The sequence below is a fragment of the Rattus norvegicus genome, chromosome 5 (genome assembly GCF_036323735.1).
Source record: "Rattus norvegicus strain BN/NHsdMcwi chromosome 5, GRCr8, whole genome shotgun sequence".
Lineage (NCBI taxonomy): Eukaryota > Metazoa > Chordata > Mammalia > Rodentia > Muridae > Rattus > Rattus norvegicus.
In genome coordinates this window covers 124939158-124961830 of record NC_086023.1, presented here as the reverse complement: position 1 = coordinate 124961830, position 22673 = coordinate 124939158, and the positions used below count along the sequence as shown (strand labels likewise).

At 42.1% G+C, this 22673-nt stretch overlaps 1 protein-coding gene and 1 pseudogene across 2 annotated transcripts in view; both read right to left on the bottom strand.

Moving 5' to 3' along the window:
- Positions 1-22673, bottom strand: part of Fyb2 (FYN binding protein 2) — a 123863-nt gene that overhangs the window by 68037 nt on the left and 33153 nt on the right. For both annotated transcript variants that reach the window (XM_063261317.1, XM_017593779.3), the window contains exons 2-4: positions 21328-22069; positions 18205-18363; positions 16147-16180 (exon numbers count right to left, since the gene is read on the bottom strand). In XM_063261317.1, coding sequence (XP_063117387.1) covers positions 16147-16180; positions 18205-18363; positions 21328-22069 — 935 coding nt within the window. The remainder of the gene's footprint in view (positions 1-16146; positions 16181-18204; positions 18364-21327; positions 22070-22673) is intronic.
- Positions 2789-3238, bottom strand: LOC134479020 (metallothionein-2-like; annotated as a pseudogene).

Below are 22673 nucleotides of genomic sequence, written 5' to 3'. Positions count from 1 at the left end.
TGTTTCCATTCAGTTGAATTCTTAGAAGTAATCTAATTTACAATGTTTGCTTGTTTTTTCAAAATTTCCATACACTATAATTAAAAACCTTCTTGTTCTTTTCTGCACAATGATATTTTGTTAGTTGTTACAAAATAGTTTTAAGGGGTTGGGGATTTAGCTCAGTGGTAGAGCGCTTGCCTAGCAAGCGCAAGGCCCTGGGTTCAGTCCTCAGCTCTGGAAAAAAAAAAGACAAAATAACAAAATAGTTTTAAGATTCAAGTGCTACAATGAATAGCCTAGTAAGAGCACCAGTGGAAGGGGAAGCCCTTGGTCCTGCCAAGACTGAACCCCCAGGGAATGGGATTGTTGAGGGGGAGGGCGGTAATGGGGGTAGGATGGGGAGGGGAAGGGAATAACAATCGAAATGTAAATAAGAAATACCCAAGTTAATAAAGATGAGAGAAAAAAGATTCAAGTGCTACACCAACAAGGTAGAGGCTTCAGCAGAAGCACTGCAAGAACCAGGTGAACCAGGCCAAAGATAAGGTGTCTTAAAGGGAAAAAAAGGAACAAATACATAAATAAGTAAATGAAAATTCATCAGGGAACTAAACGTTTCTTGTGCTCTCAAAATACAGAGTACATTTGCCTGTGTCTATCTTCAGAATGACAAGTATCTTGTTCTCTATGGTATTTACCAGCAAACATAAATTATAGCACATAAATTATAGGAAGATATGAGGCCACCTGCTCTTACATGGCTCTCCACTCCTACCACACGGGCTTCAATTTCTGCTACCACTACTAGCTCTCCTATTAGACCATTCTTACAGCAAGCACACACACATTCTGTGTATATGTATCTTTACATATATTTTACATGTTTATATATGCACACAAACATGCATTCACATATATAACTTAGCATTCTGACTTGGGAAACAATAAATACAGTATCACTCAATCCTAGACACCTGTACCTCTAATCTAATTCTCTTCACAAAACACTCAAATCTATAAGGACCAAGTAAATGCCATTAAAGTGCTAGATACGCTTATAAAATATACCACCTCCTCTGTTCTAAATTTCAAAATTAATGTGGCTGACTCTGATGGTAGGTTATCAAATTTTTTATTATATTCACGAGGACAGGTAAATACTAGCTAATTAATGATTACTGATCACTACTGTATGCTAAGCACTGTATTAATTATGTGTCAAATTATTTATCCCTATGAAGTAAACACTATAATTCTTTCCATATGCAGATGAGGAAATTAAGATATAATTGAACTTCCCAGAGAGTAAGTGGTACAGCAGAGTACAGGAGCCAAGCATTGGACTCCAGGATCTGAACTGTTGATCACAACTCTGACACCCACTCACATGAAGCATGCGCTAGGTGAAGTGAACCACAGATTGAGTAGCTCATGGTGCAGTGGGAACCATCAAAGGCTTTCATTCCCATGCTCACGGATTGGTAGAATTAGTATTGTGAAAGTATCAAAAGCTACTTACTCAGTGATTCATGATTTCCCAATCTAAATTCCCATCTCATTCTTTAAAGAAATAGAGAAAAAAAAACCCCTATCTTTAAATTTATTTGGATGCACCGGAAACTCTTGAAAGACAGCACAATCAGGAGCCAAGAAGAACAATGCCGGAGGGATTACCATCCCAGATCTCAAGGTAGATTGTAGAACTACAGAAATAAAAACTGTGATACTGACACAAGACAGACATACAGACAAATGGAGCGAAACAGAAGACCCACACATGCAGAGGACACATAACTACATCTATCTGATACTTGATAACGATGCCAAAAATATACACTGTCAACATCTTTGACAACTAGTGCTGGGGTGACTGGATGGCCACACACAGAAAAATGAAATCAGGCCAATGTCTATCTTTGCACACAAACTATCTCAAAATGGATCAAAGACCTGGACATGAAACCGAAACACTGCCAATGCTGGCAGAAAACAAGGGCAATGCCCTGCTGTATGGAGACACGAGAAAGGACTTTCTGAACAGAATGGCATTTGCCCAAAAGTTAAAGGCCAACAACTGCCAAGTGGGATGTCATAAACACTGAAAACTTCTGTGTGACTAAAGAAGCAATCAACTGAGAGAAAAAGGAGCCCACAGAATAGGAGAGAATTTCTGCCAGCTATAGATCTGATAGAGGATTAATATGCAGAATATATATGGAAATAAAGAAAGAGGAAAAAACAATGACACATTCAAAAATGGGCTATGGATCTGAACAGAGATCTCAGAAAAGGAAATAAAAATGATGAAGAAACTATTGGCAGATCACTCTAACCTGGGAAGCAGGGAGGCTAACCAAAGATCTTCACCTCTTTCTCCTCTCCTCCAAATCTAATCTCCCAAGTCTCATAGCCAGCTCTGGAGCTCAGCACCTGCTGTAGCCTCACCTCCCTCTCTGCTCCTGGTCTACAGTGAATCACACAGGTCTTCTCCTCTAACCTTTCTCCCCACCATCTCTTCGCCCTAACCCCCAACTCCAAAGGCATTCCCTGGGGAACCCACCTTCCAAGTCAGACAGAGACAAGTAGCCCAGTGAAGCAGGTAGGTGAACTTTTTTTTTTTTGGTTCTTTTTTTTCCGAGCTGGGACCAAACCCAGGGCCTTGAGCTTCCTAGGTAAGCGCTCTACCACTGAGCTAAATCCCCAGCCCCGGTAGGTGAACTTTTTATCTTCACTCTCCCTCCACTTTGTCAAAGGGGATCCCTGAGTGTTATCTAGAGTTCTTTTATTTTTTCAAGTCAACATTTATTTATTTATTTATTTTATTATTGGTTGCACTATTTATAGAAAAAGGTATGGAGAACAGGCCAGGGTTCTACAAAAAAAGGCTTCCTTCCTACATATTCTATTTACACAGTTGTGGGGACACCCCCACTTCAGAGGCAGCAGCTGCACTTGTCGGGAGCCCCTTTGCAGATGCAGCCCTGGGAGCACTTTGCACAGCCCACAGGGCAGCAGGAGCATCAGGTTTTCTTGCTGGAGGTGCAACTGCATTGTTTGCATTTGCAGGAACCAGCACAGGAACAGGACCCATCTGAGGCACAGGAGCAGTTGTGGTCCATGGTGAGTGGGGGTGGCAGTTGGAGATTGATAAGAGATCATTGTTAGAGTTCTAATGTTCTATAGCAGACTACCTGTTATGGACTCTCCTCATCCTCTGCCCCCATTACCATGGGCTAAACAGACCTTGGTGGAATGCCCTGCTTTCTTCCCTCCTGTGGACTCTCACAGCACCCACTCCCAGTCCATTCCCATTCCTAAGTGTTTTCAATACCTAGAAATACATTTGACCTGGAACTCACAATGGCCACTTCTAGCATGATACCAGAAGAATTTCCTACCAGTGATCACAGCCATCACACTCTCCTAAGAACCAGAAAGGGCAACAGAAACCAAGGCAGGGAAAAAAACCTACTCAACAAAGATGAGACCCAATATCAGTACCTAAAATTACAATAATGTCTAACCCAGATGCCTAGACGCCAGAGTAGTAACTCAATAACAGCCAGCACAATATGCCTCCACTAGAGCCCACCAACCCTACCACAGAAGGCCCTGAGAATTACAATACAACAACATAAGGAAAAGGCCTTAAAACAGTCCTTATGAATATGATAGGGGTCCTTAAAAGGGGACTGAATCCTTTAAAGAAATATATGAAAATACAAACAAAAAGTGGAAGGAACAAACTGAGGGAAATCTGAAGAAGAAAATTTTAGCAGTAACCTCAGAGGCAATCCTTACCAACAGAATACAAAGGGTTAGAAAAGAGAATTTCAGACATTGAAGAAAAAATAAAACAAAACAAAAACGGATACTTTGGTTGAAGAAAATTAAAAATAAAAAGATTCTGGTGTGGACTATCCAGGAAATCTGGGACACTATGAAAAGATCAAAGCTAAGAATAATGGAGAGAGGGAGAGAGAGAGAGAGAGAGAGAGAGAGAGAGAGAGAGAGAGAGAGAGAGAGAGAGAACACACTAACGAGCACAGGCCAAGGGCACAAAAAACATTTTCAGCAAAAATCATAGAAGAAAATGTCCCTAACCTAAGAAGGAGATGCCTATCATGGTAAAGAAGCATACAGAACACCAATAGACAGGACCAGAACAGAAAGTCTCCATCAGCACAAAATAATCCAAACACTAAAATTACAGAACAAAGAATATTATATGCTTAAAAGAAAAAGGCCAATTAACAGATAAGGGAGATCTAATAGAATAACTCCTGACTTCTTAATGACACTAAAATCCAGAAGGGCCTGAGCAGATGTTCTACAGACTCTAAGAGACAAATGATGCCAGCCCAGACTACTATACCCAGCAAAACTTTCAATCACCATAGATGGAGAAAATAAAACATTCCATGACGAAACAAATTTAAGCAATATCTATCTACAAATACAGCCCTAAAGAAGGTGCTAGAAGGAATACTTCAACCAAAAGAGGTTAACACACCAAGAAAACACAATAAATAAATGATCACAAACCAGCAAATCAAAAGAGGGAACACATACCCATTCATACCACTACCACCAATACCAAATAACATAAATTTTAAAAAGATGTTACTCATTGATAACTTTTAACATCAATGGTCTCTATTTCCCAAGAAGAACATATAGTCTAACAGTATAGATACAAAGGAAAGATCAATCCTCCTGCTACATTGAAGAAACACATCTTAACTTTAAGGATAGACATCACTTCAGGGTAAAAGGTGTAGCCATTTTAACAGCTGACAAATAGACTTTATACCAAAACTAATCAGAAGAGATAGGGAAGAAAACTTAACAACAACAACAAAATATGCAAGAGGACATGGCAAATATTAATACCTATACACCAAATACAAGGCCATCCAAGTTCATAAAGAAACATTACTAAAGTTTAAATCACAAATTGACTCTCACACACTGATGGTAGGAGACCTCAATACCCAACTCTAAACAATAGACAGGTCATTAAACAAAAACAGAGAAATGCTGGAGCTGAAGTTATAAACCAGATGGGCATAATGGAGATTTACTGAACATTTCACTTAAATGTAAAGAATATAGTTTCTCAGCATTTACTGGAACTTTCTCCAAAGGACCACATACTCAGAGAGAAAGCAAGTCTCAAAAAAAATCAATTCAAAGAATCAATGAAACAAATATTTGGTTCTTGGGGAAAATCCAATATGATTGACAAACTCCTAGGTAAATTAACTAAAAGGCAGAACAAGAAGCTGTAAATTAACAAATTTAGAAAGGAAAAATGGGGGATAACTATAGATACTAAGGCAATCCAGAGAACACAAGGATATACTTTAACACTGTATTCAACCAAATTGGAAAATCTAATAGAAGTGGATACTTTTATTGATAAATACAACCTACCAAAGTTAAATCAAGTTCAGATAAGTAATTTAAACAGACATAGCCCTTAGTGAAGTAGAACCAGTCATTAAAAGTCTTCCAGACTCCCTCTATCTCATCCTCCAAAAAGGAGCTCAAGGCTAGATATTTTTAGTGCAGAATTTTACCAGACTTTTAAAGAAGAGTCAGTGCTAATACCGCTCAAATTATTACACAAAATAGAAGCAGAAGGAACACTGTCTAGTTCATTTTATGAGGCCAGTTACCCTGATGCCCAAACCTCATAAATTACAAAAGGAAAGATAATTACAGACCAATTTCCCTCATGAATATAGATGCAAAAATTCTCAACAAAATTCTTGGAGACTGAATCCAAGAACACATCAAAAATGATCATCCACCATGATCATGTAGGCTTCATTCCAGGGATGAGGGATAGTTCAACGTACAAAAACATAAATATATAATCTACCATATGAACCAAATGAAAGGCAAAAGCCACATGATATTCTCATTAGATGCAGAAAGACCTTTGACAAAATTCAACCCTCTTTCATGATAAACATCCTGGAGAGATTAGGAATACAACAGATATACCGCAACATAATAAAGACAGTTTATAGCAAGTGCATAGTCAACATCAACTTAAATCGAGAGAAATTCAGAACAATTCCACTTAAATTAGTAACAAGGTTATATACTCTCTTTATTCCGACTCAATCCATTACTTGAAGCCTTAGCTTGAATAATAAGACACCTAAAGGAGATCAAGGGGATGAATACAACTTGGAACAAAAGAAGTCAGGTTGTTTTTATTTGCAGATGATATGGTAGCAAATATAAGTGACCCTGAAAATTTCCACTGGGAAACTCCTACAGCTGATAAACACGTTCAGCAAATTAGCCAGATATAAAATCATAAAATTGAATAGCTCTCCTATATACAAATGACAGACTGAGAAAGAAATCAAAAACTACCATATTTTACAATAGCCTCAACTATTATAAAATACCTTGGGATAACTCTAACTACAAAGAAAAGAATTGTTTGATTAAAAACTTCAGGATATTGAAGAAAATATTGGAACATGAAGGATCTCCCATGATTGTGAATCAGTAGGGGTAACAGTAAAAATGTCCATCCTACCAAAAACAATCTATAGATTCAATGCTATCCCCATCAAAATTCCAATGGAATTCCTCACAGATCTTAAAAGGCCTACTTTCAGTAAAACCCAGGGATAGCTGAAACAATCCTGACCAATAAAAGAATTTCTAGAGGTATCAGGATCCCTAATTTCTAGTTATACTACAGTGCTATAGGAATAAAAACAGCATGCTATTGGCACAAAACCAGACAGGTTGATCAATGGAATTGAAGACCCAGACACAAATACACACACATACATAGGAACCTAGGTTTTAATAAAGAAGCCAGAAATATACACGGGGAAAAAATACAGCACCTTCAATAAATGATGCTGGTCGAGCTGGATGTTTACATATAGAAGAATGCAAATAGATCCACGTTTATCATTATGCATAGAATTCAACTCAAATTTCTCAAAGATCTCAACAGAAAACCAGATGCACTGCACCTGATAGAAGAGAAAGTGCGGAATATCCTTAAAGTGGCACAAAAAGAGACTTTCTGAGCAGAACACCGTTAGCACAGGCTCTAAGATCAACAAACCTTGTGTCACACTGGGTGCCAGTTGACAACTGCATCACCTTCTGGTGTTGAAAGCAACAGAAACCCAGGATATCTTATCAGAAAATCATGGAAACAAACTGTTTCAGTTTTCGGTGTTTCTCACATGTTTTGAATGTTTGCATACATTTTATCAGTTGGGCATCCACATATGGTAATTGAAAATCAGAAGTGCTCTAAAGCCTGACAAGTTTTGGGTACGGTGTCAATGCTCAGAGGTGTATTGCATCATTTGAGACATTCCCAGGGGGGAATATAATGTTGCATCATTGCGTTTCCCGGCTTGACTCCTTTCCTCATACGTTCTCTGATCTAGACTATGAGGGTGTTTCTCATACATTCACTGTTCTAGAACATGGGGATGAGTATCACAAGGAGCCTGCACTCAGGAGCCTCATGATCTGAGCAGTACAGGAGTCAAATAAGAAACAAGAATAAATCGTTGGGAACAGCCCGACTCCTTTCCGTCTGTGAACTGTACCTTGGATGAGGAAGCTGAGCTAAAGGCGGGTAAGTTGACAAAATTGACACCGCCTATGGTCCATGCCATTATTGGGCTTACTTGTCTTTCTTCCAACTGAAAAAATATCCGGTATGAAGGCAGAGTATAAACAATGGCTTGAACATACTTTGGTTTGTTATTACTGAATTACATAATATAAGCAAATCGTGTATGACGAGTAGGAGCTAACTAGAGATGGCATGGGAGAAGACTCTTCCACACACAGGAGGCGGCTAATATTTCTGCAGAGCTGTAGCAACCCTGCTTGAATGGCCAATAGGCTGCAATAGGATGAAAGGCAGCAATCAGGAGAAAGGGGCGCTAGGAGAGAAGCCTGGAGAGACAATGGACAGGACAAAAGGACTCCTGGACTCTGGTAAAAAGCTTCGTATTTTTGAAGTTTTTATTCTAAGTTCAAAACGGATGACAAATGTTTGATGACTAATTTCACGGCATATTTTATCCACAGACCAGTGAGTTCATTAAAAAAAAAAAAGAGGGGAGGAGAGGAACATGTATTTCCTGAAAGCTAAAAGAATCAGGACAAGGCCTTGGCAATTCAGCTGGTGCTGGGCTCTAGCCTGAGAGGAAGAGGAAAGGCTTCATGTGAGCCCCTTGTCACAGGGCTCCCACGCAAACGTGAAGAGCTCAGTTTGGCCCATTCACTAAGCTTGAACAGCAGAAGAATATGGCACCAGATTTGCAAATCAGTGCAAGATACAGAAATGAAGCCTATCGTCATTTGCCTAAAAGTTAGTGGAGGGTTTATTGTTTAGTTCACTTGACCATCCTCCTTTCATCAGTTTATCTGACGGTCCACTGGCCATCCAGTGATTATTCTTCACCCACCCTGCAAGACAATGGCTGGGAAACAGCTGAAAATGATTCTTTTACTCATGGTTTGTAGTACAATATATTCCTCCACAGCCCTTCCTGCTGTAAGTCTGAGACAGTACAGTGCAGGTGAGATCCTTACTGAGTCCTGAGTTTATCAGGGACTGGGGCGGTCTGTATATCTCCCACTTGAGAGAAAGTCAGGGAACATCACCACCCCCGATATCTCCTCTGTGAAACAAGACTAAATGCTATCTTACACGAGTCTAACAGCAATGGGAAATGTAAGAAGTGCCAGGAATGTGGTCATATTTAAACATTTGCTTCTAGTCAACCTTAAAGAATAGACAAAAATGGGCTGCAACCTGCAAAATGTCTGTTTTCCTCAGTTCTGGAATTTTCTAACTTAGCATCTGAATGCCACTCACAATGGGTGAAGACTGGCTGGTTCCAAACCCTTTTGCATCTTAGTTCTGCCCCGGCCGGCTCCTAAATGAAATCCTAAAGAGAAATTTTTAGAGTGGACCTCCTCTTAGGCTTCTTAAGCTTCCTCTGTTGTGAAGAAGAGCCACAGGGAACCTTTGTCCCCATGTTCGAGAGCCAAGCTGACTAGGACAGACCCAGGTCCTCCTGATCCAGATACATTGTTATAAACTATTTGACCTGACTCTGTATTCCAGATATCTAGGAGCCACTGAAAACCACTTCTTTTCCAGGGAGACTGTGGCTGGGAGCTTGAAAATGAGACTCAAGGCTTTGTGGCTAGAAAATAACAATAGAAACTGGGAGTGATTTGTTTCAAAGGAAGACTTCTGAAAATGTGGCATAAGAGAAGCCTTCTAGTACATCCATGTCTCCCAAAACCACTGCCCTTGTGAAGAGAAGGGTACACCATGACTGTGGAATGTCCCCTAAGTCCAATTTTAACAGATGGGACATTTTTGAAGTAACTTAAACAGAAGCTTTAGAATGTTCTGGATCTAAAACTCCTTAGGAGACAGATTTAAAAAAAAAAAAAGTCCTCTCCACACTTGCTCTTCCTACCCCCCAAGCACTCTAATTGAGAAGACTGGGGTTTCCAGGTGCTCCGAACCCCCATCCCTCAGGACAGAACAAGAGGAGCTTCCTTTGCTCTTCATTCATCTTGATTTCCAGCAGCACAACTTCTCAGGGAAGAAACTAAGTAATTAAAAAGTGGCCTTGAGAGCTACGTCTGTCTCACTGATAAGGCAGATTGGCTTTGTGCTTCTCTTGCTACAAAGTAGAAAGAGCCCAAGCAGCTTCCAGAAGAAACTTTCTTGCCTTGTGCTGAGCTTGAGCTGCTTGCCAAGTCCTCATCTGTGTTATCAGCCATGAGGAGGGAAGTAGAAAAAAGCAAGAAGCCATCCTAGATGCCACTCCCCTTTTCTGTCCCCATGCCTGAGCCAGCAATTGCTATGGGTTCCCCCCACACAGCCCCAGCATAAACCAAGTAATTTCATTAATCTCATCCCCCCTGGTCCTGGTCTGGTTTATTTAACCTCTCTGGGACTCAGTTTTCTTAGCTCTGAAAGGGGATAGCTACTACCTAGTATAGGAATGCTAGGACACAGAAGAGACCCTCTTGAATTAGTCTGTGAATGTTGCTACTTTTGATGATTTAGTGACTTCTTAGGCTATCTTCCTATTTCCTCTCTAAATATATTATTTATTCAACATTAATAGTGAACTTTACAAAACAAATGCCAGCTCACACCCCTCCTTAGCTTGAAATTCTCCCATGGCTTTCTAGTACGTTTAGGACAAACTCCAAACTTATCCCCAACTGGTGAGACTCTCCTTCCCTCTTGCTTAGTGGGCTATAGCCATGACTGCCTCCTATCTGGTTCTTCTAACAAGTGGAGGGTGCGAATCCTCTGAGACTCTGAGTCTTTGAAAATACTCCCTTTCTGGGCATGCTCTTTCCTAGACCTGTCTATGAGTAGAATGGGTTCTCACTCAGGTGTTAAGCTGATGTCATCATCTCTAGGCCTTTCTCAGCCAGCCATTCATTCTAAACTTCTTTTGGTCCTCTCAATTCCCAGTTTTATGCTAATACTCCCTAAAAGCTTTCTCTGTGGCTGTTTCAGAGAAGGGCTGTGAGTGACTTTGGCTGTTCTCAGCACTGCTATTATCATTATTTTTTACCACCTGACCCTATGTAAGTTACCTGCCCCCACTTCCATGGCACTAACCATTCCCTGCTCCTAGTGCGGAGTGCCCTAGACATAGTCAAATAGCCATCCTAGAAGGCTTTGTGTTTCACATGAGGTAAGTATACAAAAAGCACAAATACAAAAGTCTGTTTCAAAACACTAAGTATGAAAGAGACCAGCCACATGACTTGAAATAAGTTGATACCGGTGTTTTAAAACTTTTGTGAATCAGAGACATAAAAAAAAAAGTTCCCTTAGTGGCTCAGTGGTTAAGAGCACAGGCTGCTCTCTGGAGGTCAGAGGCCAGTTTCCAGCAGCTGCGTCAACAGCTTACAGCCAGCTCCAAGGTGATCTCACACCTCTGGCTTCAGAGGATCCCTGTACACAGTGGCACATACGCATGCACAGAAGCATACATATCCAGAATAAATATAATAAAAATAAATCTTAACTATTTTTTAAAGTTCTTTTGCAAGGTAGAGGCAAAGTGACTATACATTCAAGGCTAGCTTAGACTGGATAGTAGGACTTTCTTCAAAACACACACACACACACACACACACACACACACACAAACACACAAGAGTCAAGTGGTAGACTTCTACGAACACACTTGCAGGCTCTTCTGAGGCCCCATATGTGGGCATTTTTTCCTACTTCTGAAGTAAATACTCTCTCTACTCCCTCTCATCTAACTCAGACATTCCCTGAATCAGGATTACCCTCTGCCATTTTTTAATGGGAGAAAGCCATATTTGTAGCTCATGAATAAAACATCAACCAACCCTGCTAAGTCCTGACGGCAACCTAAAGCTAACTGTTACCCAGGGACCAGCCTTCTTTGTTCACACAAGCTCTAACTGCTGATCCAAGAGGGATGCCAGCCAGCCTGGTCTGCACGAAAGAGTGATGGGAAGGAGCATCGTCTAAAGACCTCTATCACTGTTGGGCGCTAACGGGATATTGATGTTTCAGAAGCAACAAGGATGGTGAGTTCAAGTGTGGGAGAAGTAGCTAAGGCTCACTGGGCATCATCTATATCCTGCTTATATTTACACACTGGTCTCCATAACACAATGAATGGACTACTATCACGAGTCTATTTGCGGTTGTGAATGACAAAGCTCTGGCACACTGGTACTTTTCTTAACTGTGGAAGAGGGACTTGAACTTATACTGCTCTGACTCCAGAAGCACTTGTGTTATACAGCATTGTGTTTCAGGTTTAACACAGGGAAGATGGCTGCCTTTGATGGCCTTGGGTTCTTAGCAAAATAATTACAGTGTGTTTTCCATGTCCTCTAATGCAGCAAAAATACAATAACTTCATCAATAATGACTGAAAGCAAGACGTGTTTTTACTTTGAGAAACTGCAATTCTCTGCTTTAAGCGCTGTCCTGAGAAGGGGGATTAAACTCCTGTCTATTATACATAAGAATCAAGTTTAGATGGTATAAATGGTTGAATTGGAGTATGGAGGCCAATTTTACACCAGAGTAATTTGAAAGACTTAAAGTGTGCTCAGTATACCAAACATGCTGGAGAAATACATTTTAGGTGAATTAAAATAGGGTTTAACAAAGAAAAACAGGTACTGAGTATTCTAGCTACTGAGTTCTCCAGTGATAGATGTTTGGAAATAGGGTTCATGCATTGTTCTTATCTTTGGGTCTGTTATGTAATAGCCAAGTAAGCTACTGTCTCAGACACTGTAATAAACACTTTACAACCCTTATCTCATTTAACCATTAGACAAGAACGGAAGCAGGTTTGCAGAGGTTAAAGCATGTTCAGTATTCCAAATACTAAGTGGTAGTGCTGGGATTCAAAGCCCAGATCTCATTAATTCCATGCCTGGCTATATCAGGAAATTTCAAGGTATTTTCCCCATTACCATAAATTTATGCCTAAATCTAATATCTGTATTGAAGGTTAGCACTTGAACAAGGGAGATATTCTTCTCTAGCAAGCACCAGTTTCCATGGAAATTGTATCTAAGGCTTTTGGGCATTATGACAGTTATGTGTTCAAGCTACATCTGACTTGTCATTGACAAGACAAAGTCCAAACTTCTTATCATGGTATTTAATATACAGTTGCCTGCCCCCTAGTATCTATAGGGAATTGCTTCTAGTATCCATGCAAACAAGAAAGGCTGTGGATGCCCACAGTGCTTTATAAAATGCTTAGTGTGTACACAGAACCTATACTCCCCTCCCACACACTTACCTCACCTCTCTCTTATTAGCATGTCTAGTGTGGCTTCAGTGCTGTGCAAATAACTGTTACACCATATGCTCAGAGAACGAGGACAAGAATGGCTTTAGATACTCAGCAGGCAGAATTTTTTTCCAATTTTTTTCACCTACGGCTTATTCGAATTTATAGATCAGAACCCAGATGGCTGATTGTATTTTATACTAAACATATCAATTATTTTTTCTGTATCAGGATGGTTTGGTCTGTTTACTTCTCTTTATTGCTGCCTATGTTCAACACATTGTTTTCCATTTTGGGTTTTTTTTGGGGGGTGGGGTTGGGTTTTTCTTTTTTTTTCTTTTCTTTTTTTTTTTTTTTTTTTTGAGACAGGGTCTCACTATGTAGCCTTGACTGTCCCTGAATGTGTGTCTATTCTCCTGCCTCAGCCTTCTTAGTGTTTGGATTCCAAGCATGTGCTGTCATATCTCATTATACTTCTATCTTGACTGTTCATCAAGCCATCCACCAATTGTTGTAAAAATATTAAAAATAAAAAAAGTAGGGTTGTCTTTTATCCCCGCTAGGTCACACTGCAGTGCCCCAGGTATCTGCTAGATATCTTGGCGGAAACACATTCCCAACTCCACGGCGGCCCAGTGTCTCCTGCTGCCGCACACTTTGCTACACTCAACCCGTCACATAAAAGAACACACAACACAATAACCTTTGACCCAATTGGTAAGATATAATTGTTCACCTAAATATACAAAGCCCAGTACCATCTATCCCTTAAGAACATTAATAACAACCTGTAAACACGCAGAGTGGAATCTTAACGTCACCTGCCATGGCTTCTTGCCCTCTCTCCCCTGTCTCTTTCTCCTCTCCATTCCAGTCTCCTTCTCTTCTTTCAAACTTCTCTCCCACCCATCCTTCCTTCTCCTCCAATGACAGGTCTCCTTCTACCTTGTATCTGCCCCTCACCTGTATTTTATATATTCAATGGGGAGAAGGTTCTGTTAAAGTCACCTGAGTCCTGAGTACTTGACTAGGCAGCTGTCCTTGGCGCAGTGGAATTAGCATCAAAATACAGATAACTCTAGGGCAAACCACAACATCCACCCATCAATATGTCTGGACATGGTTAGTCCCAGGAGGAACACTCTGCTATCTATCTTATGGTATCATCAAAAAAATGAAATGTAGACCTACCTACCTACCTCCTGCTTATTGTGTAGGTTATTCCTCAAGTTAGTTCCTCTTCCATGAAGCCACCTGAGTCACATGGCCTGTTTTATCTCTTTCTTATCATATGTGCCTATATCATAATTCACATATAACAAAACCCCAGTTCAGATGGAGGTGTATTCTAAAGCCAGTGTGAGAAGGAAGAATTGTCAAAACTGCCTTCACACATCCTATAAGAAGAGAGTGCCACACAGGAAACAGTCTCCCAACGGGCCCCTCACAGCTCTCAGTGCGGAATGACTTGCTGCTGCTATGGTTAAAACGCTAGAGAAATCTTCATTTAGTACAATGTACCCAGTATAGTTCCATGCATCCTGAGATGTTTCCAGAATGGCAGTCATGAGACAAGGCTGACTGAGTACTGCAGCGGTTCACTGCCACTTCAGCTGTCACTCTGCCTGTGATCACAGAGTGGCCACTGTGAACCACAGCTACAGCCATCTACATTATTGTCTCTTTCACATAGTTGTACGTAGCACGTAGCTGCACTGGCCCATCCGACGCACAGCTCTCAAATGGACATTCAACTAGGGATTTCCTGAGCATATGAATTATGTCTAGCACAACCCAGGCAGAGCCTGGTCGAACAAGGCCACCTCCACAATCCTTGAGTATACAAGATGCTTCACAATGCTCCTGTCCGCTCTACAGTCCCGTGTAGACGTTTTATACTGTCCACATTCTGATTTCACATGACTCTATTGTTCCACAAACAAGAGTGTTTATGTCACACATCCAGTCTCCTCTTGTAGCATTTCTTCACTATATTATATGGAGCAAACATTCATCCTCAACACTCAACTCGGCACTAATGGGTTGATTGGACCAACATCTCTATTACCCTTCCCTCAACCCCTTTCCTTTGGCATGTGAGTCTTCAGTGCTCCTCCAGACTGACTCTGGACTTGGCCGATGAAGTGTTTTGAACAATTTTTTATCCTTAGTGAAAGAGACCTGGTAAAGGCTGGGAAACGTGAGTGTTCACGCTACTGTCTTGCTTGTCTGCTGCCACCAAGAAGGGGACATTTCTGTCTTCTGATGATGGTCAGTGCTAAGTCTAAGTACCCAGTCCTAGAAGCAGTTCTCCATCAGCCAGCTTCCAGAGCTGCAGACATTGAGCAACTCCAGCCAGCATCACTAATGGTCTGCAAACACAGGAGTTAGTCTAGAGGCCATAATGGCTGTCCCCAAGGACTTGCCGTACTAAAACTCTGCTTTTACTAAGGGTTACTAATGTTGCAATGGAGGAGTACTTCTCTTAAGATTTCCTGGTCCCCACTGAGGAAAATGTACTGTTCTCTCGTTGGTGCGATCTCTGACTCATATGCATCCTCTATTTCAGACTGCATGCTTGAACACTGTGATCAGCTGATGGCTTGTGTTTGTTTGTACACTTCCCCTCTGAAGACTGTCTGTCCTTGCCAAGAACATCTCTAGGAGGGAAGTGAGGCTTAGTCAAAATGGTTTAGCTACATCAAGACAGGAATCATGACCCCGGAGAGTAGAACATTTCTGAAGCTGGGCATCTGAGGCCTTACAATGAGGGCTGTGGAAGCAACTTTGCAGCTCCTAAGCAAACACACGAAAACTAGGCCGCTCAGGCCAGGTCCCTTCAGAGGGCTCAAGAGATTTTATTTGGCTGAGTGAATTAATGACCTGACCTCTCTGTAGTGAAATTCTCAGGAGGGGGCACCAAAAATAGAACATTTTTTATCCCATTTCCAACGCCTAATATCAGAGCTGCCCAAAGCACTCTTTAGCCTCTTATTTGATTTATACCTAAAAAGGCCAATGTTTTAATTTACTAAATCCACTTGTACAATGAAGAAGTACTAAGTACCTCAGAGGATGACATTTCCAACTTAACATCAGCACAGAAGTTAAATGCATCTTTATTTATTTGAAACGAGAAATTCCTGTTTGCTTTGTAAGTCTGTTTTTCTTTTCCCTGCAGCCTTTCTGGGGGATATGCATACTGGTTTTGAGCAACTTGCCTGTGCTTGAGAAGGCCAATGGGTCCCTCCCCCCCACCCTACCCCAGTGGGCTGTACTCTCCCACAGGAGAGGAACAGGTACTCACCTGTCCGGAGGCAGGGGGCTCTCCTTCGTAGTCACTGCAAAAGCAAGAGGCAGAGGAAAAGAAGGTGTTGGTAGCAGTCTGGTTAAAGCGAATGATGCTTCCACCCTGGTTACCCTAAGGACTGCCTATTGCTAAACAGAAGCACATACCTATATACTATTTATGGGCACTTTGACCTCCATAGGGGTAGGAACCCAGGGTTCAATCTCTTAATTGCTCATTTTTATCACACGGACTGGCAAAGAGAACCACTCGCCCTGTGTTCTGAAGGACACTCAGATACACTAAGCATGTGCAGGGTGCCAAGTATGGTCAGAACAATTTCTCACAAGAATTTCACATTATCAGAGGTACCACAGTTCCCACCTCGCAGGACAGAAAAGGAGGCTCCCTGACCACCATGCTCAACCTGAAGCAGCTGCTGGTGCGGAGCTGAGATCCAAAACGCCTGTTTTATTACAGGAGACTTAGCGTCTGGTTCTAGACAGTCATCTTCCCTTTTGTGGCCATAGTCTGAAACCTGAGCTCTTCAACATTTATAAAGATCACAGCCAGGCATGGAGGCAGAAACCTTTAATTCCAGCATGCAGGAAGAAGGCATCTGAGTTCAGAGACTGCCTGAGCTACACAGAGATGTCCTGTCTGGAAAAAAACAACAAGGTGCGTGCTCGGGGGTGGGGGTGGGGTCAGAGGGGGAATCAGTCACTTAGTCTTCTCCGGTGAGGAACTGCCACATTACCAGCACACACTTAGGAGAGCTCTGTCTCTGCGCGTGGACTTTTCTTAAAAAGGTAAAGTTGATGGTGGCCTGTAGTGCATGTTCTCGATATGCACGTACCAGCATGCCACTACCTGCTCAAAAGGAATGTGTTCAGTCTCCCTCAGAATGAGAAGCTCTAGGATTGAGTTTTTTGTTTTTTGTTTTTTTTTAAACTTAGGTGATTCTGATGCTGGTTTCATTATGAGAGGCACTAAGTGTAGCTAAAGCCATCTGTAACCTTGTGTTTTTCCACATGACCTCTTTGTTTCCAGACATAACGATTCTGAGACGTCTCATCTATGAATAAATGCTTAGGCCAACTTGCTCATAACTTAATTAGCCACTTATTCTATTCTACGAGTGCCACAGGGCTAGTTACCTCTCCTTGGGTTCACGTGACTGCGTCCATGAGCGTTCTGGGGCGAATCTCCAGTGTCTATTTCTCAGAATCCAGTCCCCCTCTCACTTTCTGCCAGAATTCCCACCTCCTATTTCCTGCCTCAGCTCATTGGCCAGAGGCTTTTTTATTGACAGGCGATGTTTCCATACATTATGTAAAGATTCTATCTACATCTGAGTTAGGGAAATTCAACTATGAGGTTGCCCAAAGCAGACAAATGAACAATCAAAGCCCATATTAGCCCTGCTACCACACCATCTGCGTGGTAAAGCAAACATTAGCACATCGCCCACTGCACAGAGCCTTGAAGTGTGCTTTCCTCTCTCGCTCATTGGAGGAAGAAGGAAAGGTGTTTAAGAAATCAGGATGATGACACCAGTGTAAGGACAGAAAGGAACAGAGCTGTTCCTTTAAATAGCAGAGGAAGAGACAAAAGAACACAGGAAAATGTCTTCCAAGGATGCCTTGCATCCCACAGAGGATACAGGTCATGGGAGTCTGAGGGAGATGAGCAAATATGTCAGGTCAAGCTGACACCAACTCTCCCCCCTTCCCTTACTCTTCTTCCTCCCGCACTGACTGTTTATAGTGCACACAAAGGTTCACTGCCTCCTCACTTAAAGAGTTTTCATTTTTTTCCTCTTGGCCAGATTTTCAGTGACGTAATGCAGTTCTCTTGGGGGAAGTGGACTGGCTCAAGAGCAAGAAGGGGCCAATTTCTACCTGTGTGTCATATCACAGGCAAGCTGCCACAGTCTGTGTGTGCAAACAGCAGTGATACTGCCCAAACCCCTTGGAAGAGCAGTGTGCTATGTGGGAGGGGTGAAGATGGACAGGATATGTGGTCCAGACACCTATGACTCTGGCCAGTGAGGGTGGGCCCTGTGCATCTTCTTACCTTCTTTCAGGGACTTGGAGACAACAGCTGGCTGCCTGGGGAAAGCATAGATGTTCACGAATGGGGGCTTCGAAGGCTTCGGGGGAGGTGGACCAAGGGTCTCAATGGAAGGCAGTGGCTTTGTTTTGGGAAGCTGGCAATGCTGGCTCTCTGGTTTTTCTGAGTACAAATCGGAAAACATATAAGGTATTATTTACATTTGTTGGGTAAAACTAACCAGCCTGACCTCCTGACTAGTCTCTATGCAACTGTGAGAACACTCTGACCCCAACACACACCCACTTACGTCACTGTCTTGTTGATCTTCAATGTGGCCCAGTCATTGATCTGCTATTTCAGTCCAATTTGGATTCACATTTCCAGATTCTTTCATCAGCAAGTGGCACTGTCCTGCTTCCCGACCTTTTAGCACACACATCTTCCACTCTTGCCACTGGCTTCTCGGTGATCCACTACTGACTTTAAAAGCTTTCTGTGAGTCTTTCATCTCCGAGACTCTGTGTATGCTCCTCCTGACTGTGGGACGCTGATTCCTTTCATCCTAATTTCCACTTCTCATTTTAAGGCTGAGCTCCAGTGGCAGATCCCCTACAGCACTCTTGAGTTTTCCTGGAATCAAGGGTAGGACTAACCACCCTCAAATCTGCATACTCTACTGTATTTCTCAGGTTGCTGCATACTTGGGGAAAAACCAAGAATCTAGTAAGTAATTTGGTCATTAGTGGGCCTTTTGTGGGACTCGGTGACACTGCTGTCCTAGCTTGAAGCACAGGGCCTACGTTAGAGAAGGAGGGCTATGATTACTCACTGGAAAGACTCCTCGAGTACCGGCTGAGCAAATAGCACAGGACTATAAAGCAGATCTCTGAATTGATCTGAAATTAATCACTGAATTTACAGGGCTCTGGCTTCAAGGTTGTTAGAATATATGAGTTCAGTGTACTAGAGTTTTCTAAGCAGTCCCAATGGTTTGTATTTTTGCTTTCTGTATTCATAAATACAACTCCAATATTCCATTATATGTAAAAAGTATATGTGATTTTCCTTGGCAGAAAAGGACACAAGTTTTTAATAAATAGAGCATGTTCATTCTTGGTTAACACAGTACAGTAGTTGTTTATATAGGCCATCCGTGCTAAGACTAAACAAGTAGACTGGGTTGGGCATGTGCCTCTGGGAAGGTTGTGTCCTTCGCAAGCTGAGATGGAAGGGACTGCTTCCTTCTTGTCCTTTCACGAGATGCCATGTCTCCAGAAGCTCACAGTCAAACAACACTCTCTTTAGGAGTCAACTGTAAGTCAACTGTTGTAATGTTGGGAATTTTAGTCTTAATCTCACAAAGGAGAGACACAGTGAAAATGAAATATCACTTTCTAACTAGATTCGTGGTCTCTCCCAACCCTCAGCACTGTGTGAAGCTAATTTACATGTTTATCTCATTAAACTCTCTCCCTAGTTTTATCTGGAGATGACCTACTCTTCGCTTTTCCTCATACACCTTTCTTTTCATTCATCTTGTTTCCCATCTTTCTTAAGAACCTATTTTATTGTATTCCAGGATTTAACATGGGGCTAGAGCTAGAACCAAGAACAGAAACAAACATAGTTCCTTTTCAGGAATTTTTATTATCATAAGAGGAGATTAATAATAAAGAAAGAACAAAGAAGAGAGTTCTGGAGGTCTACCTGGCATGTGAGTTAGGGGAAGAGAAGTCAGAGATGGAAGGACTAATGTGCAAAGACATTGTTAAGATTGTAGTAGATAGTTTAGTTTCTGTTCTAAGTAAAAGGAAAAGCCATAGAACTGTATGTAGCTGGTTCATTATCTATCAAGCCATCTAACTGTTCATCCACCCACCCATCTACCCATCTACCCATCCATCCATCTACCCATTAACCCATCCATCCATCCATCCATCCATCCATCCATCCATCCATCCATCCATCATCCATCCATCCATCCATTAACCCATCCATCCATTAACCCATCCATCCATCCATCATCCATCCATCCATCCATCTACCCATTCATCCATCCATCCATTCATCCATCCATCCATCCATCCATCGATCTACTCAATCACTAAATATTTGTTGAAGACTTCATCAACCTGGTCTTGTTTTGTGGGAGTAAGGGGCTGAGGAAGGCAAGTTTTATCTTCTGAAAATCTCCTTCTTATAAAGGCAAACAAGTGTATGACAGTTTCCTGGGCTGAGGCAAGTGACCTGAAAAAAAAACAAAGAACTGCCGGAAGCCTAAGGGTAACAGGGACAGCAGAGATGGCAGAGCAGGGGACAGACACTACGACAGAGACTACAAGGGAGGAAGACATCACCTGGCCACCCTGAAGCTTGTAGAAGAATTACCCTGACAGATGACTGACAGTGCTCAGACCTGGGGTGGAGCCAACATCTTGTATTTAAAGACTAAGCAGGCAAGGATAAGAGCTAAGGACAGAGAAGCAGGCAAGCATCGCTATGCGAGGCACTGTTGGATGGTTGAGCAGATTTTGAGCACAGTGTGATGATGCCCAATTCATGTTATTTTAAAGGATCACCCTGTCTGTGGGGAGGGACACAGAATACAAGGGAGTAACCGCATGGAAGTGATGACACCACTAGCAATGGCCCTGTAAGAGAAAGGTGTGGTAGAGACTACAGCCCGGGGCAGAGACAGAAGTTGAGGGGTTCCAAAGATACTTTTAAGGTAGAGTCAAAGAGCCAGTTGGTGGATTCGATGCAAAGAATAAGGACAGAAGACTGGAGTGTCCCTTCCAGGTTGCAATTTTGAAAAAGAAAATTGAGTTCTGAGCTATGTATTCCACTCAGAGAAGGCTGGTGATGAATTCGATTCACAGAACATACTAAGCTTTAAGAAGTTTATAAATCACACTCACACAGCTTGTGGCAGGTAGAGCTGGGATTCAAGTCCAGGTTCAGCCAAACTGTCATGGCGTAATTCAGAATTAAACGCTTATTCACACCCAACACTACACTTGGACAGGCTGACCACAGCCAAGTTGTATTTCTATTGCACCAGCCACATACACTTCAAGTCTGCAGGCTTGGGCTGAGAAAACATGACGGTCTCACTCCCAGTCCCAAGGAGTCTCAGTTTCTTACCTGGAACCAGGCTGACAAGTTCACACTCATAAACAGGTTGGCATGGGCTGCTCTCATGGCTCCCCTCAGTGCCAGGGCTTTCTGTTTGCTTCCTGCTATACCGAGGAAGTGAACCTTTAGAGGCTTTAGAGGCTATGGGTGATTTTCCCTGGGCCATCAAATGGTTCTGGGGAGGAAGAGGCTGGGCTTCTGTTGTCTTCAGGTTCTTCTCTGGTTTTTCTTGAGCAAGCCCCATGGTTTTGTGCCCTTCGAGATGGAAGGTCTTAAGCCTCCCATTGGTAAGGAGTGCAGTTGGAGACATTTCACTCTTCTGAGATGAAACTTTCTCCCAGTTCCAAAGCTTGCATCTGAAGCTGCTGAGGGTCATTCCTCTCTCCTCATTGGATGTCTCAGATCTTGATTTATTCACATCCAATGGCATGGCAGCTTTCTGGAAATTTCTTTCAGGATACACAGTAGAGTTTTCTGGAGTTCCCAGGGAACTCTTTTGAACGTCATCTCTCTGAGCCGACTTTATTTTCTGGGTTTTAAGAGGATGGGACAGTCCAGCAGAAGAATTAGATGGGGTCCGATAGTGGTGGGATGAGAGGTGCTTCCTATTAGCCGGATCCTGACTTGGCTGTGTGTACCCTCTACCGTCTTTTCGAGAAACACCAGCTGGCAACTTAATAGGTCCTGAAAGAGGTACAGCATTGAGCTTTTGAAATTTGGCTCGAAGTTCCTTGAAGTTTCTTATTCCTTCCTAAAGCACAAAGGAGAACAAAAGAGTCAAATTACCCTGGGGAAACATCTAGCGTGATCAGTTGGCTTCCTTGTTCATGTTAAATGTCTCCAATGGCTGATGTGACAGCATTGCTCCCCAGGTGAGCTGAGTTAGACGGTGCTACTGCCATCTCTGTGAGATGAGCGTTAATGATTTTCTTCCTCTTAAATTTGGCTGTGCTGGATGTTCTTACTGCATGGAAGGACCAAGTAGAGACAATCATAGCAATTGATCATAAACCTTTTGGGTGTTTTGTTAAAGTAGGGTCTCAGTATGCAGCCCTGCCTGGCCTGAAACTCTGTGTGAACCAGGGTTACAGAGGTATATTTGCCTCTGTCTCCAGAGTGCTGGCATTAAAAGCGCATACCACTATGTCTGGCTGATAAACCTTTGGATGGCTTCTTTCTTTTAAAAGAATTAGTTAAAATCTGTGTTGGCATAAAGCAACTGTCTTCATAATATAGTCTCTGTTTGCTCAAAGAATAATGAAACTTTATCTCCATATAAAACAATTAAAAGATGACCAGTCTTACACCAGATGAATGGCTTACAATCCACCTGAAGACCTTGCCCTGCTTACCAT